General features: G+C 41.9%; 1 protein-coding gene across 8 annotated transcripts in view; it reads right to left on the reverse strand.

Moving 5' to 3' along the window:
- ARHGEF33 (Rho guanine nucleotide exchange factor 33) overlaps positions 1-15,103 on the reverse strand; it is a 139,548-nt gene that overhangs the window by 38,332 nt on the left and 86,113 nt on the right. For 6 of the 8 annotated variants that reach the window (XM_075339462.1, XM_075339465.1, XM_075339459.1 and 3 more), the window contains 3 exons: positions 13,792-13,925; positions 10,038-10,097; positions 6,852-7,073 (listed from right to left, as the gene is read on the reverse strand). In XM_075339462.1, the coding sequence (XP_075195577.1) occupies positions 6,852-7,073; positions 10,038-10,097; positions 13,792-13,925 (416 nt within the window). The remainder of the gene's footprint in view (positions 1-6,851; positions 7,074-10,037; positions 10,098-13,791; positions 13,926-15,103) is intronic. The other 2 variants (XM_075339460.1, XM_075339463.1) reach the window with 2 other exon arrangements.

The following is a 15,103-nucleotide window of genomic DNA, read 5'->3' on the forward strand; positions in this document are numbered from 1 at the left end:
CATAGTCACAAATACATCCATTTTAGCAAGAAAAAAAATCTCTTTAAATTAGTGAATAATGAAATATTATTAAAGGAAAACTTTCAACAGGTTTTTAGACCCAGTGAATGTTTATGCACATAAATTCACAAGTGCCGAAGGCTTGACCTGCACCTACAACTCTCCGGCCTGTCTCCCTCTTTCCCCACCTTCTATCGTCTTCCTGTCAGTGACTGACAGGTCACTTTTCTATGTAACCTGCTCTCCAGCCAGAAATCTCGTGGTGGTGCCATCATTTCTAGGGACACTGCATGTACAGATTGATAATCCGGGTCTGTCATCAGGACCTTACTGCGCATGCGCCACCCGTGGGAATGACGGCACAGCTCAAGATCTCTGGAAGGGGAGCTGGCCACAGAGAAGTGTGAACTGTCAGTCTCTGACAGGAAATTGGAGGCTGGAGGCAAAAGAGTGATCGAGGTCAAAGAGATGTAGCCCCTTGCACTTGCGAGCTCATTTGCAAAAATATTCATCAATAGATTTCTAGAAAACAAAGAAATGGATTTATAATACAAAGGTATGGACATAATCAACATTCCAGATATTTTACATATATGACATTAGGATCTAAAAACTTGCTGACTGGTTTCCTTTAAATTACATTGTACTTTATTGGAAAAAAGTATTTAAAGGAAACCTGTCAGGTCCCCTATGTCCTCCAATCGAGCAGCATTCACATGTGTATGCCAATATTCCCTGCCTAAACAGCCCTGTGTACTGCGGTTTACTAAAATCAATGGTTAAAAAAAGCATTTATAAAGTCCCCAGACTAGTGAGTCCTCTTTCCAGGTTATCACACCTTTCTGGGCATGATAACATGATATCCATAAGCCGGCATCACCATAGCTGCTGGAAATCATACACATCCATCAGCTCATTTCGGCAGCATTAGTGCACAAGATTTTCTTCTGAACATGCGCAGGGTGTCTCTCTGAAGTTGGGAAGCGTACACCTGGCTTCTGAGGCGCACTGACACTTCCAACATGAGCCACGCGCATGCGCAAGTTTTCCAAGAGCTGGAAGTCATGTTATCACTTCCACAGGGGCTTGATAAGATGGAAAACGGGCTGACTAGTCTGGGGAAACCATGCCCGTTCGACTAGTCAAACACCTAATTAGCAAAAGGAACAGTGTACTTTATAAATGCTTTTTTTAAACATTGATTTTAGTGAATAGCATTATACAGGGCTGGTTAGGCAGGGAATTTTGGAATACACATGTGAATGCTGCTGGGATGGAAGCATAAGGGACCTGACAGGTTCACTTTAAAAAACAAAGCAAAACAATTAATTAACAAGAGCGCTCTGAACAAATTCTGCAAGTACCTATGAGTATACGTAAAGAGGTCCTGTCAAATACTTACATTTCCCATAAAACTACAATTTAGCAGAATCTTTTATTGAAAATCCGTTTTTCTTTTATTTCTGTTGAAAATGTATGAATAAACTAACAACTGAGTGTAACCATTTTCCTTGCCAGTGGGCTATGCTCTTACATAAGTCACTTTCCAACTATCACTGACAGTATCAGACTGTGCAGACATGAACCATATTGACAAGGGGAATAACAATTTGTAGTTGAACTTTTTTTCATACATTTCCAGAAGGAATAACATACAGTATATAGAGCGGGTGAAATAATTATTGAACACAACACCAATTTTGTATGATAATATATTTCTCAAGATGCTATTAACATGAAATTCTCAAAAGATGTAATAAGTCAAATCATAGATGTCCATAAATTATGTGTAATAATGAGCTGTGACACAGAGAAAAAGTAAACACACTAAAATGTATTTAATACTTTGTATAAAAGCCTTTGTTGGTGATGACAGCGTCAAGACGCCTCTTGTATGGAGAAACCAGTGGCATGTATTGCTCAGGTGTGATTTTTACCATTCTTTCACACAAACACTCTTCAAATCCTAAAGGTTCTGTGGGCTCCTTCTATGAACTCTGAGCTTTAGTACCTTCCTTACATTTTCTATTGTATTCAGGTAAGGTGATTGGCTGGGCCATTCTAGCACCTTTATTTTCTCTGAAACCAATTGAGAGTTTCCTTGGATGTGTGTTTAAGATCATTGTCTTGCTGAATTGTCCACCCTCGTTTACTCTTCATCACCTTAATTGATGGCAGCAGATTTTTATCAAGAATGTCTTGGTACATATGTCAACGCTGGAGTAGAGAAACCGGGTGTATGCCGCGCTGCCACCAGAAGTTCCAGATGTTGATTAATTAAAGTTCTTTTATTCAAGTCAACATGTTTCAGAGAGCTCAGTCTCCATCAGGACATTCAAGAAAAATGTTGTTGACCGAACCTTAAATTCACATGAATATGCTTTTTGTTCAGCAATGGAGTCCTGCGAGGTGAGCGTTCATACAGTCCATGTCCGATGAGTGCATTACTTATTGTTTTCTTTGAAACAATTATACCTGCTGATTCCATGTCTTTCTGTAGCTCTCCATAGGTGGTCTTTGGCTCTTGGACAACTCTTCTGATAATTATTTTCACTCCTCAGTCTGAAATCCTGTGTGGAGCACCTTTTTCTGGCCATTTTATTGGAAAATGCTGTTCTTCCCAATTCCGGTTTATGGCCCCAACAGTGCTCACTGGAACCTTCAGTAATTTAGAAATTCCTCTGTAACCAATGCCATCAGTATGTTTTGCAACAATAAAATTGTGAAGGTCTTGAGATAGCTCACTGGTTTTACAGTCATGAGATGTTTCTTGTGTGCCACCATGGTAATGAGACATGTTTTTATAAGCCATCGTTTGAACCAGCAGATATTATTTTTCACTAAGCGGCAGGATTGCTTTCTAATTACTGATAGATTTCAGCTGGTTTCATGACTTTCTGTGGCTTTTTACACCTCCCTTCATGTATTCAATACTTTTTCCCTGTGTAATTGCTCTTTATTACACATCACTAAATGTGTGGACATCTAGTGTTTGAATTCTTTGCCTGTGTGATTTGGATAGGTTGTTACCGACATCTAGTGAACATTTCATGTCAATAGTACCTTTAGAAATATATTTTCTTAGAAAATTGGTGTCTAGTTCAATACTTATTTCACTCGCTGTGTATGTATGTATATATTGTATATATTTTTTATTCAAAGCATCAACCCCCCACAATTACATACATTAAAAACATACCGTGCTGACTACCTATTGCTGTCATTAAGGGGATTGGGGTGCTAAATGCATACCGGTTGGTATGACAAATAAATAAACAAATACACTGAATTCAATCTTAACACAATTTAGAATAATTCCCATGTCCTCCTTCTGATGTTAAATGCAGTAAATTTTTTAAAATATATGTCTATGCAGAAAATTTGTGGCATTGTGTCAGGAATATAAATACAAAGCTATAACCTCTGTAAATATATGTGTAGCGCCCCACAAGGCAGGTGTTTTAACTTACTCGTCGCCGGGCTGGGCGTGCAGATCCTCTGCAATGTCATGGGGTGGCCTGTCCCGATTCCGTTACCTCGAGGTGTACAGAAAGGAGGGTGGAGGGTGGTAGTTGGAGGTTAGGAAAGTCTTTTAATAATTGTGACGCCACCTGTGTTACACGGCCAGGAATGGGCCGCCGCTGCAGGTGCTGCTCTCCGGGGCTGATGGAGAAGGTCGCAGCCGGGATAGTATCGCTCCCCACAGGCGGAGCGGGATTACCCCGGGGAGGATGATGGAGGATGGCCGGGGGTGGTGGTAGTCCCCATTGGCGCCACAGTGCTGGGTGACGGCACCAGTAAAGGAGAGGCAGAGACAGGGGCTGTGGTTCCAGGTCTTTTACTCACAAGTCGTTCAGGCGCTGCCCCAGAGTACCAGTCTCCACCACGATGGGCTCCAGCCGATTCTGGATCCATGAAAGGTCAAGTCCGGTGTGTGTGTCAGCCTGTGAGCCCTTCCTCCTTTGATGCGCTAAATATCAGAACCCCGTAGCGTGAAGCACTTGGGGATCCCAGTGTCAGTAAAGTGTCCCATTCTGTATACTGATAGCGCGGTTCCGTTATGGGGCCGGTCCTCAACCCAGGATCCTATATGCTATTTGCTGCAGACTTGGTGGGACAGGTCCGATGACTGTTCTAGCCGTTCCCCGCGACTCTTGCAGAGTTGGTAGACAACGTGAAGTGTATCTGCTCTAGGGTTCTGTACACCAACAGCGCCGGTCCTGTGGAAGCAGCCGCCTGCTTCTCCCCAGCGACCGTGTTGAATGCCTTGGCCCACAGAGCTGCTCACAGCATGTCCGCTCTGTTCTGTGTCTGTAGCTGTTCTCTCCCTCTGTTGTAGTTGGGTTGTGTGTTCTGAGCTGTTGCCCCCAGCCGCTGCCACCGGCTGGTTCACTACTCTCACTAGGTCAACCTGCTCTTCCCACTGTGTGCTCCTCACTCCCCCTGGTGGTTGCTTCTCCCTGACCCTGAGTCCCCGGTTACAGTGGATCGGGAAGCCACTGGTGCGGGGGCATCCTCTAAACCCACCGCTGTAGTGACCCTCTACTGTGATCCGACCCTGGTCCGGTCCCCATTGGGGAGGGCAACCTAGTGTTACTGTATATTTGTGTGAGTGGAAACCGGTACCGACCTTCCTTGGACCCAGGATAAGTACTACACCCTAATGGAGGTGCAGTACCCTGTGGTGCCTGAAGCCTCAGGGGCGCCACATATGCAACATTCAGTCAACGTTTAAAAAAAAAATCTTACGTGTAAAATCATTTTTCCTTGCAGACTGATAGGTGTCTAATACAGTATTCTGTGCTTGTAAAAGGGGTAGCAGCTTAACTTCTAAACAACCTGGTTATTGTGGACATAATCCTATATACATGATGCATGCAGATTAGCTCCGACCACTCATCTCCTGCTGCAGAGAAGACTCAGAAGATCTTTTGTCTGTTTTCTGAATCTTTTGCTATACCATATATCTCGGGTATACTTTGGACATGATTCATTTTCGTACTTGCATTTTCGTTTGTCTAGTTTTTGTGGTTTTATTTTTTTAATTTACTCCTTATTCTTTTTAAATTTCTGCCTTTCTTTCAGCTTTTTTTTTACTTTCTCCTGTTTTGTGGTTTTTTTTGGTCATCATTGTGGGCAGGGTATGGGATTTCCAGATGTTTTTGGCCCATTCGACAATTATGAATTTTTAAAGTGAACCTGTCAGGTCGAATATGCACCCAGAGCCATGACCAGTTCTGGGTGCATATTGCTATTCCCTGCCTAACGGACCCTGTATACACTAACATAGATAAAGGGATCTGTACAAAAAGTATTTCTAAAGATTTTTTATCTTATGCTAATGCCCTAGTCTCAAGGGCATTATATCCCCCGAATAGCTGCCCTCTTAGCATGTTAGCACCCCCAGAGGGGTGTACTAACATGCAATTCAATGCAGCGTCACCAGTGGCGCCTCGCGTACCTGTGTTCACTGTGACCGTGCTTCTGAATGCCGGGAACTTTTGGTCGTGCGCAGTATGAAGCCGGGTGTACGCGTCCTGGCTTCAGAGAGGTCTACTGCACGTGACTGGAAGTGCCAGGCATTCAGAAGTGTGGTCACAGTGAAAACAGGTACACACAGCACCGCTCGTGACACAGCACTGAATAGCATGTTAGAACGCCCTTGTGGGCGTACTAACATGCTAAGAGGGTGGCTAGTCGGGGGATATAACGCCCTTGGGACTAGTCCCCATGCTCATTAACATGAGATGAAAGATCTTTAAAAACACTTTTTTTTAAAGATCTCTTTATCTATGCTAGTGTATACACGGAAGGTTAGGGAGGGATTAGCGATATGCACCCAGAACTGCTAGTGGTTCTGGGTGCATATTGGACCCGACAGGTTCTCTTTAAAAAGATGTAACATTTTTGTACTCCATTCTTCCACAAACTTTTCTTCCCGAGAGTGAATTTATGTACACCAGATATTTTGGGGTAAATTTTGTGACATTTAGCAGCAGATTAAAATTTTTTTAACTAAAAAGTTCTAAAATTGTTAAACAGTATTTTTGATTTTGCATAAAATGTATGAATACTTTGAAAAATGTGCCACAAAAATAGTCATTGAATTTCACTATAAAAGTGACTTATAAAATGAAATTATTAATTGGGGCCTATAAATTCATAGTAATTGTGTTAGGGGGGATATGGAGAGTCTCAATGTGGGAGACATTGTATTGTCATAGCTGTTCTTTCCCCAGTGTATTGCTGCCTTGCTTATGATTGGTTAGCATTATACAGAGGAAAGAAATACACACCCCCAGTGAAATTTCTCACTTTGATTGCTAATATATTTGCAACAGAGAAGGAAAATAAAAAAAAAAAGTATTTTTTTTCTTCTCTGCAGCATTGTGTTTCCAGTTCAACATGGAAAAGTTGGTGAAAGGTCCTCTTTAAATCCAACCTATATGGATGGAATTTGTATTTTGTATGTAGCTTGCAATACCATTCATGTTCACTACGCAAAGTACAGAGCTGAGCCACATATAGTGCGCCACAGCACCATCAACCAGGTATCCCCACTAATCTGATTTTAATGATCTAACCTAAGGATCATTCATCCGTAATAACGTCAAGAAAAACTCCTTTGATAAGGTTTGTCCCATCACCACGATTATTATGAATCAGAAGCAGTCTGACACTTGTAGATCACTGTTTATAAGAGGAGAACCAATAAAAACCTTAAGCTACTAAAAGCTACCCTATATAAGAATTATTTCAAAGAATGCTGTGAACTTCCATTAGACACACATTTCGATGAATGAGGCTTCAATTCATATTAAAAGAGACATTTTTGTAATATAGTATTTTACCAAAATTACTGGGTTCGCTGAGGACATTCTCCACTGGGGCAGCTCGGCTCTGTACAAGTTCCCTTGGCCTATCTGTCTGTTCTTTAGAGGCTTCTTCCTCCCACTCCCTTCCATCTTTTGGTTGTCTCCAGATGAGAGAAGGCATATACATTCTGGACTGACCTTCAATTGTCACTAAGGACTTGAAACTTTCATCTGTCTCTTCATGATTGGCCCGAGTTGCTACAACGAATAAATACATAATAAACAACATAAAAACACAATGGTATACGGTGAATGAAAATCAAACATGTATGGTAGTTAGGGGGTTTCCACTTTTTTTCTGGAATACTACTATTCAACAAAGTAGTATATAGTATCATAAGTATTTTGTTTTATAAAAATAAACAAGTGGGTGAAAATATTTGAAATAAAATGTTTGTATTTGTCATATACTTTTTGGCGTTTTTTTTTTGTTTCAATTAGTATTATTATAGATTTGTGTCGTTTATATACACAAATGATTTAATTTTTTCTATATAAAAGGTGTAGCCTTTTAATTTCTAATCCATGAATAAGGTACACTGTAGATACATTATCAGAATAAATTGTATTTCTAGTCTTGTATTGTCTCATGGGGCCCCATAGCAGAAGTCCTAATTGAGCCCCGTTCCCTCCCAACCTCAACAAAAATAAATAAATTAATATTTGTCTGGGTTGCATAGGGCCATATCTCACTCCTTTACAGCCCTTAGAAAGTAATTTTCCTCCTATTGAAGCCTCTAGGTACCCCTTTTATTGCATCCATAAAGTATGATGCCAACAAAAGTTCCACACAAACACTGTATGATATCGCCACAGGTAATCCCATGCTCCCCACATGCACAGTATGATGATCCTACTGTACTTCAATAACCCTGGCAAAGTATGGTGACTCCAGCACAGTATGATGTCCAACGGTGACACTCACACAGCCCTCCATGCAGTATAATGAGCCTAAATACGTTATAATGGCCTCCACACCTCTTCACACTATATAAAGACCCCCCCACTAGCCCTCCAAACAGTATAAAGTACCCCACATAGCCTTCCCTGTAGTATAATTGGCCCCACTTAGTCCTCCATTTAATATTATGCACCCCCATAGTTCTCCATAGAGTATAATTGGCGACACAGTCTTCCATATATGATAGCATTATACACCCACATATAGTATAATGCATCCATAGTCCTCCATATATTACAATGCACCCCCCATAGTCCTTCATATAGTAAAATGCATCCACTATAAGCCTCCAATGTATTATAATGCACCCCATAGTCCTCCATAAATTATAATGCACAACCTATAGTCCTCCATATATTATAAAGCACACACCATAGTCCTCCATGTAGTATAATGCACCCCCAATCGTCTTCCATATATTATAAAGTACACACGATAGTTCTCCATATAGTATAATGCACACCCCAAAGTCCTCCATATATTATAATGCACACCCCATAGTCCTTCATATATTATAATTCAAGTCCCATTTTCTTACACATAGTACAATGCAGCCCATAGTCTTCCAAATAGTATAATGCACTCCCCATAGTCCTCCAAATAGTATAATGCACCATCCATAGTCTTCCATATATTATAATGCACCCCATAGTCCTCCATATATTATAATGCACCTCCATAGTGCTCCATATATTATAATACACCCCCATAGTGCTCCATATATTATAATGCACACCTATAGTGCTCCATATATTATAATGCACCCCATAGTAATACATACAGTATATTATAATGTATACACAGTCATCCATATATTATAATGCATCCCATAGTCCTCCATATATTATAATGCATACACATAGTTATTCATATATTATAATGCCCCCATTATCTCAGCGTCCCACCCAGAGCTATTGCTACTGTAAACTCTATCAGAGTGTGAAGGGCACCAATATAGTTAAATTCTGTGTTAGTGCATAGAGACATGATCTCCCTGCACTAACGCTCTCAGACTCAAGGACGAGGCGGGGATGTGGAGCAGAGTGATGATGTCATCACGCTGGGACTCTGCGTGATAATGTAATTTCCAGACGGTGCTGGAAATGTGAGACATCAAATGTGTTATAATATCTGCAGATGACTCGTGACTGAAAGAAGTTGTCATGCTGCTTTGGACCAGATGGAAAAGATGGGAAAAGTGAACGACTCTATCAGAAAGAACGTCAGCTGTAATTCACCATCTGTAACTGTACTGTATCTATTACCTAATCTGCAGGATTGATATTTACCACTATACAGTCACTGTATGACGGTAATATCGGTGTTAATATTTGTATAGTGATTTTCAGTAACAGGTTGGTCATCTGATAATATTCCCCTATACCTATGATTAGGCTGCGCCACTGTGGCTGTACACATGGCTATCACTCAGATATTTCGCCCACCTGAGCTGAAAATCTAGCCTATGACTAAGATGTGAGAGCGCAGACACACCTTTCAACTGTATCAGTATCCGTGATGCTGAGGGAAGGGGTAGGGGTCTGCCATCATTGGCGGTACGCTACATGAAATAGGTAAGGTTAGCCATAGTTCATGGTAAAAGGTAGTTAAGGGAGATTGAGAAATGTCGACTTAAAAGGTAGGGTAGATATTGGCTCAAGTACAAGGAAGGAAATAAGCATGAGCATTGAACTAAATTGAACATTATTATTGATACAATCAGAATTTGCAATATACTGGTGATTTTAATGTTCTTTATCTTTACCAGTAGCAGCACATAAAAAAATTTAAATGATGACAGAACATCACATTTTATCAGTCATTTTTTTGTTGTGTGGTATTTGTTCACTCTTTTTTTGCATTACATCCTTTAAAATGGAGTATGTGGTTTTTGAATTTTTCACAAAATAAAAATGCTCTTTTTTTGTCTTTAACCCATTATATGACCTTTTGGAGCAAAAAGGTGCATGTTCCACTAAGATGATGACAAGAATGTACTAAGAAAATGTAAAATATATATAAAATAGACTTTAAAACAAGTGCAAATTACAAGAATAAGGTGCAAATGAAAAATATGTGAAAAAGACCAAAAACTAATTAAACAAAAAAGTTGCAAATACAATATTGAATCCAGCTGAAAATGTTAAAAGAAAATGATTGTGATGAAAGTTTCTTCTACCATACGAGTCTTTTTTTCTTACCTGCGTTGCTGACCGTCATATTGCTTTCATTGCCAGCACTTAGGGACCTGGATGCAGGTGCTGAAAACAAAAAGCTATCAGTTATTAAATATATTTTGCTCTGTTATAATCCAGGACTGAGCTATCAGTTTGTGCAAATACATTCACTCCCCTATCCAATCTTTATATCTTTTCTAGGAACATCATTTTGACACTTTTGGTTTTCAAATATTCATACTAGCTTTTAGTGGTTTACACAGAACATAGAGAGTCCATAGTAAAGATTGAGGAGCTGGGTTTTGTTACCCAAGACATCAGGAAATTATATTTATCCCCCCACTGCAACCAGAAAGCAACTTCTTATAGCCCACCCTGTGTTTAGCAAACAATAGTTCCTCAGGGGAGGGAAGTCCAGCATGTATTCTTACCACATAATAGCAAAGGGGCTGAAACATTGGTCCCTAAAATAGAATGTGTGAGGCTAAGTAATGTTTATTCCATACAGTTGCAAGCCGAATTCATGCCTCCTGTAAATGCCCTTATGTTGCACTTGTGTAACACAGGCCGAACTGAGGCCCTTTGTAATTCTATGCCTTTATCTTGAAAATATTTTCTAATATTGCCCAGGAGCTATGGGCACAAATTAAACTGAGTTACTTAATATTAAGCCAGCTTTACACGTTGCAATTTCGTATACGATTTCGTATGCGATTTGCAACGCTCCCATCGTATGTGTGACACGTTCAATTTGTTGAATGTGCCGCACAAACGATTAACCCCCGTCACACGTACTTACCCATCCATCCATACGACCTCGATGTGGGCGGCGAACGTCCACTTCCTGGAGTGGGAGGGACTTCTGGCGTCACAGCGACGTCACGCGGCAGCCGGCCAATAGAAGCGGAGGGGCGGAGCTGAGCGGGACGTAAACCTCCCCTCCCGCCCACCTCCTTCCTTCCGCATTACCGTCCAGGAGCCACAGGACGCAGGTAAGATCTGTTCATCGTTCCCAGGGTGTCACACACTGCGATGTGTGCTACCCCGGGTACGATGAACAATCTGACGTTCAATTCATGAGGAATGAACGACGTGCATGCGATGAATGTTTTACCGTTCAATCGCAATCGCACGTAGCTGTTACATGCTACAGTGTAACTTACGTTGCCGGATGTGCGTCACTTACGACATGACCCCGCCGACACATTGTAAGATACATTGCCTCGTGTAAAGCTGGCTTTAAAGTCTGATTTCCATACAATCTAGTAACAGATCTTTCCTGCAGGTGGACATAACAAGAGTTTACTTTGGGGGAGTGGCTAACTTTTATGGAATGAGTGACATGTCAATGATGTGAAATGATAACTGTGTGGCAGTATGTGAGTTAATTTTATCCTTAAAGCAACAGGGTGTGGAGAGATAGATAGCGGAAGGGACTACAGCATCAATCAAAGGTTTGGACACAGTTGACTGTTCATGCTATTTTTTTTCTTATTCTTCTTGCAATGTGCATGTTGTAAATTCAGACTCAAGGCAGCAAGACCACAAAGGAACCCATGAGGAAATAATGGGTTAACAAATGAGTGGAAAACCAGATGAAGATATTGGGAGAATACAAAAGAGGTATAAAGCTGTCAAAGTAAAAGAGGGATACTGTGAGGAATCTAAGGATTGAGTCAAATTCTGATTTGTTTGACACTTTTTTTCTTCACTGCTTGTTTACATATGTCTCCTTCCAGGTGTTGCTGCCTACAATTTAAATAAAAAATGTGCACATGACAATAATTATAAGGAAAATGATTGCATGAACAGATGTGTCAAAAATTCTACGGGACTTGTCGGTTCACTGGCAGGTGAACGCCTAAGCAGGTACACGGAGAAGCCTACAATCCAGGATATTACAGCCCTGTATTCTTCAATAACGTTTAATCGGCATCCTGTCTTCTGGATTTGAGGATTTTGTACACAGAGACTCAGCATCAACTTTTTCCTCTCCAGACAGGAGAAAAAACTACTCCACGCAAGGACCACATCTCACGGAGCCCTCTCGGTTAGCATCGGTGTCAGGTAACCTACACTGGGGATCTGTAACGGGCCCCCGGTGCACTGATCTAATTACCGCTAGACTCCCTGTCAGGAGCGCGGTATACTCAATATTAACCAGGGATCGTGAAAGAGTGCAGCGTGGCTGTTAGTGAAAATTCAACAAACAGTAAAGCTTTAACCTCGGTGCAGGCACCCTTAAGCAGGAAGATTGCCTTTATATACGGGCTGGTACAGTCATAGTGCTTCTTTGTAAAAACTTTCTGCAGCTATAAAAAATCTTTTTCTTGAGAAATTCACCCTCCTTTTTAATCGGACTAATAACATCAAAATAATTTTTTTTATATATATATATTAGATCGTGGTTGCCATCGGCCGGGGCCCCACGACCCTTTAGTCCTACTGAGCTTATAAAGTGTATATGATTCGTCCATTGTTATCTACTTGTAGAAATTAATCTTGTTTATTTTGTTAGGGATTAGGAGTAATGGTATTAATAAAATAATTTTCACTCTTATTATTCAGCGCTGGTTTGTGAGATTTTTTAAATGTGGAAAAAATCTCTATTTTATATCATTAACCTTTTTAGGCAATTTTTGGGGAGGTTTTTGCCTTAAAACCAGCTGCAGAATTCTAAGTAAGTCCTTTGGGTCAAGCGCTTAATATTGTCTTAGGACAATTTTTTAACCTAGAAAATGTTCATAATATCTCTGCAGTGATTCACCAGCAAATCCTATGGGAAAAAAAAAGCTGTGCGCACTATGCGGATTTTTACAGCTGCATGTTTTGCTGGTGTATTCCCGAAGCAAAACAATTGCATGTCAATTCATTTCCGCAGGTAGCTGCGGGACTGGATACCGGAGGAATCTCCAGTAATACCAGTCCTGACCACGGTTACATGCACTGAACTCCGGAGCTGTCACCTGAGCTCCGGAGTGCAGCGTAGACTAAACTGCGAGCGCTGAGTGATTGATTCCCCGGCGATTGCAGTTTAGTTCAGGCTGGGCTGATCTCCGGACCTCAGGTGACAGCTGCAGAGAGTCCGGGCTGCACTCCGGAGCTGTCACCTGAGCTCCAGAGATCAGCCCAGCCTGAACTAAACGGCAATCGCCGGGGAATCAATCAGTTGGCGCTCGCAGTTTAGTCTAGGCTGCACTCCGGAGCTCAGGTGGGAGCTCTGGAGTTCAGTGCAGGTAACCGCGGCCAGGCCTGGTATTACTGGAGATTCCTCCAGTAGCCAGTCCGACGCTGGCTGCGGCGTTTCAGCACCAAATCCGCATTAAATCCGCAGCAAAACGCAACAAACAGCTAGGATTTTGTGGCTGATGGTACCTGTGTGGTTTGGTGTTATGTAGGGTGTAGTACACTTCTGTGACCACCTGGCTGCGCCAGGGCGTCACACTGTATTAGGAGGAGGCTGCTCCAGCCCGTATATTGTAATCTCCGTCTGAATTAATAAAATAAGCTTTTTTTAAGATCGGTGAGTGCCGTGCTTATTAACAAAAACTGGAAGGTAACTTTTTTGTCTGTCAACTTTTATAAATATATAGCACCACCTGCTGAAATTAAATTCTGCACTAATATTTACATAGTAGCCCCAACACTGACATTGTAGTTTCGGACTGCCTGGTGTATACCAATTACAGAGCATATTGATTTTCTTTAAATATTAATATATAAATTAACTCTAATTTAATAACCTAAGTATTTTGTACCACACTAAACATCGCAGTACCTTTCTCATATGGGGACGGCTGCACTAGGTTGTTATGATAATTGACCATCAGTGATTCGGAATGATTGGAGTTTTGGAAGGTGCTGTTCTGGACTGATTGGGTTTGACCTGTATGCTCTTCCTTCTGGATTCTTCTGGGGACAACAGAAACATATGGACAAAAAGTATGTGTCAGAAAATTAATGTTGTACATTATTCGATCTATAAATCATAACATTTGCTTTGTCTTAATGGAGAACTTAAAGAGAAGATTTGGATTTAGGGAATTCATATGTACAAAAGGAGTCACTACAAATCTCTGTGTAATTGCAGCAATATTTTAAAGCCACTTTTCCCTCAAAATCACCTCTGTGCCATTGTAACAAACCCTTATTTATGCACAGTGCATCTTTTTCTACTTATTGGTATTATTTCCTCCTTTCTAACTTAGCGCAGTATTAGTAGGTATATCTGGAGCGCCCCTGAAACTCTCAGGGCACTACAGGAAACTGCATCCTCTTGGGAATGCAGGACCAACCCCCCTGGGACCTGGAGTACCAGTGCCGATTCCATCAAAACACGACCAAAATCCTAGTTCTTCACTCCACACTGGGCATAGAGGATTAATTATGTAAGGGGATGGTCGCCATGGGAACGAGTCCCTGGGTATAGCCGGCCTGGTGGGAGGGGTCAGTCAGTAGTGAGGAAAGAGTCGAGTAGCACACAGGAGAGGTGTGCAGATGTGCCTGAGCTGGGTCCATGTAACGGTGACCCCCGGGGGCACAGGAGAGAGATCGCCAGGATGGGTACCGGAGATACCGCTAGGACCGGAGCACGCACGGGGCACAGGTCCCTAGGTCAAGTGCAAGTTTTAGACTGTTTGGCAAATACCTGCCCGGTGAGGACACCTTCACGGACTTCACTGAACCAAATAATCCAGGGGCATCAGCAGTAAACTAGGACACTTACCTCTCCACAGGGTCCGCACTGCCCGCCGTACGGAGAAGGAAACTGTACCGCAAAGGGGACAGTTGGGGCCCCCAAACGCTCCACGCTACGGGGACCCAATCAACTGAGAGTGACGGGGACAGAGTAACCTGGGTCACAACATTAGCACTGGTCCTCCAAGGGACCTGAACCAGCAACCCCTGGGTCCACAGTGAGTAGAGACTGTTAAAGACAATCTGGTGTGGTCTCCGTTATTGCCCCCGTTACATCTCCCAGGCACAGCCCTACCTGCGGAGGGCCTACCATCTCAGCTGCCACTACCACCAGCCCTGGGAGTACCCACATTCAGCAGCGGCGGTTCTCTATCCTTAACCGCAACCCACAG

This window comes from Anomaloglossus baeobatrachus, chromosome 3 (genome assembly GCF_048569485.1).
Source record: "Anomaloglossus baeobatrachus isolate aAnoBae1 chromosome 3, aAnoBae1.hap1, whole genome shotgun sequence".
Taxonomy (NCBI): domain Eukaryota; kingdom Metazoa; phylum Chordata; class Amphibia; order Anura; family Aromobatidae; genus Anomaloglossus; species Anomaloglossus baeobatrachus.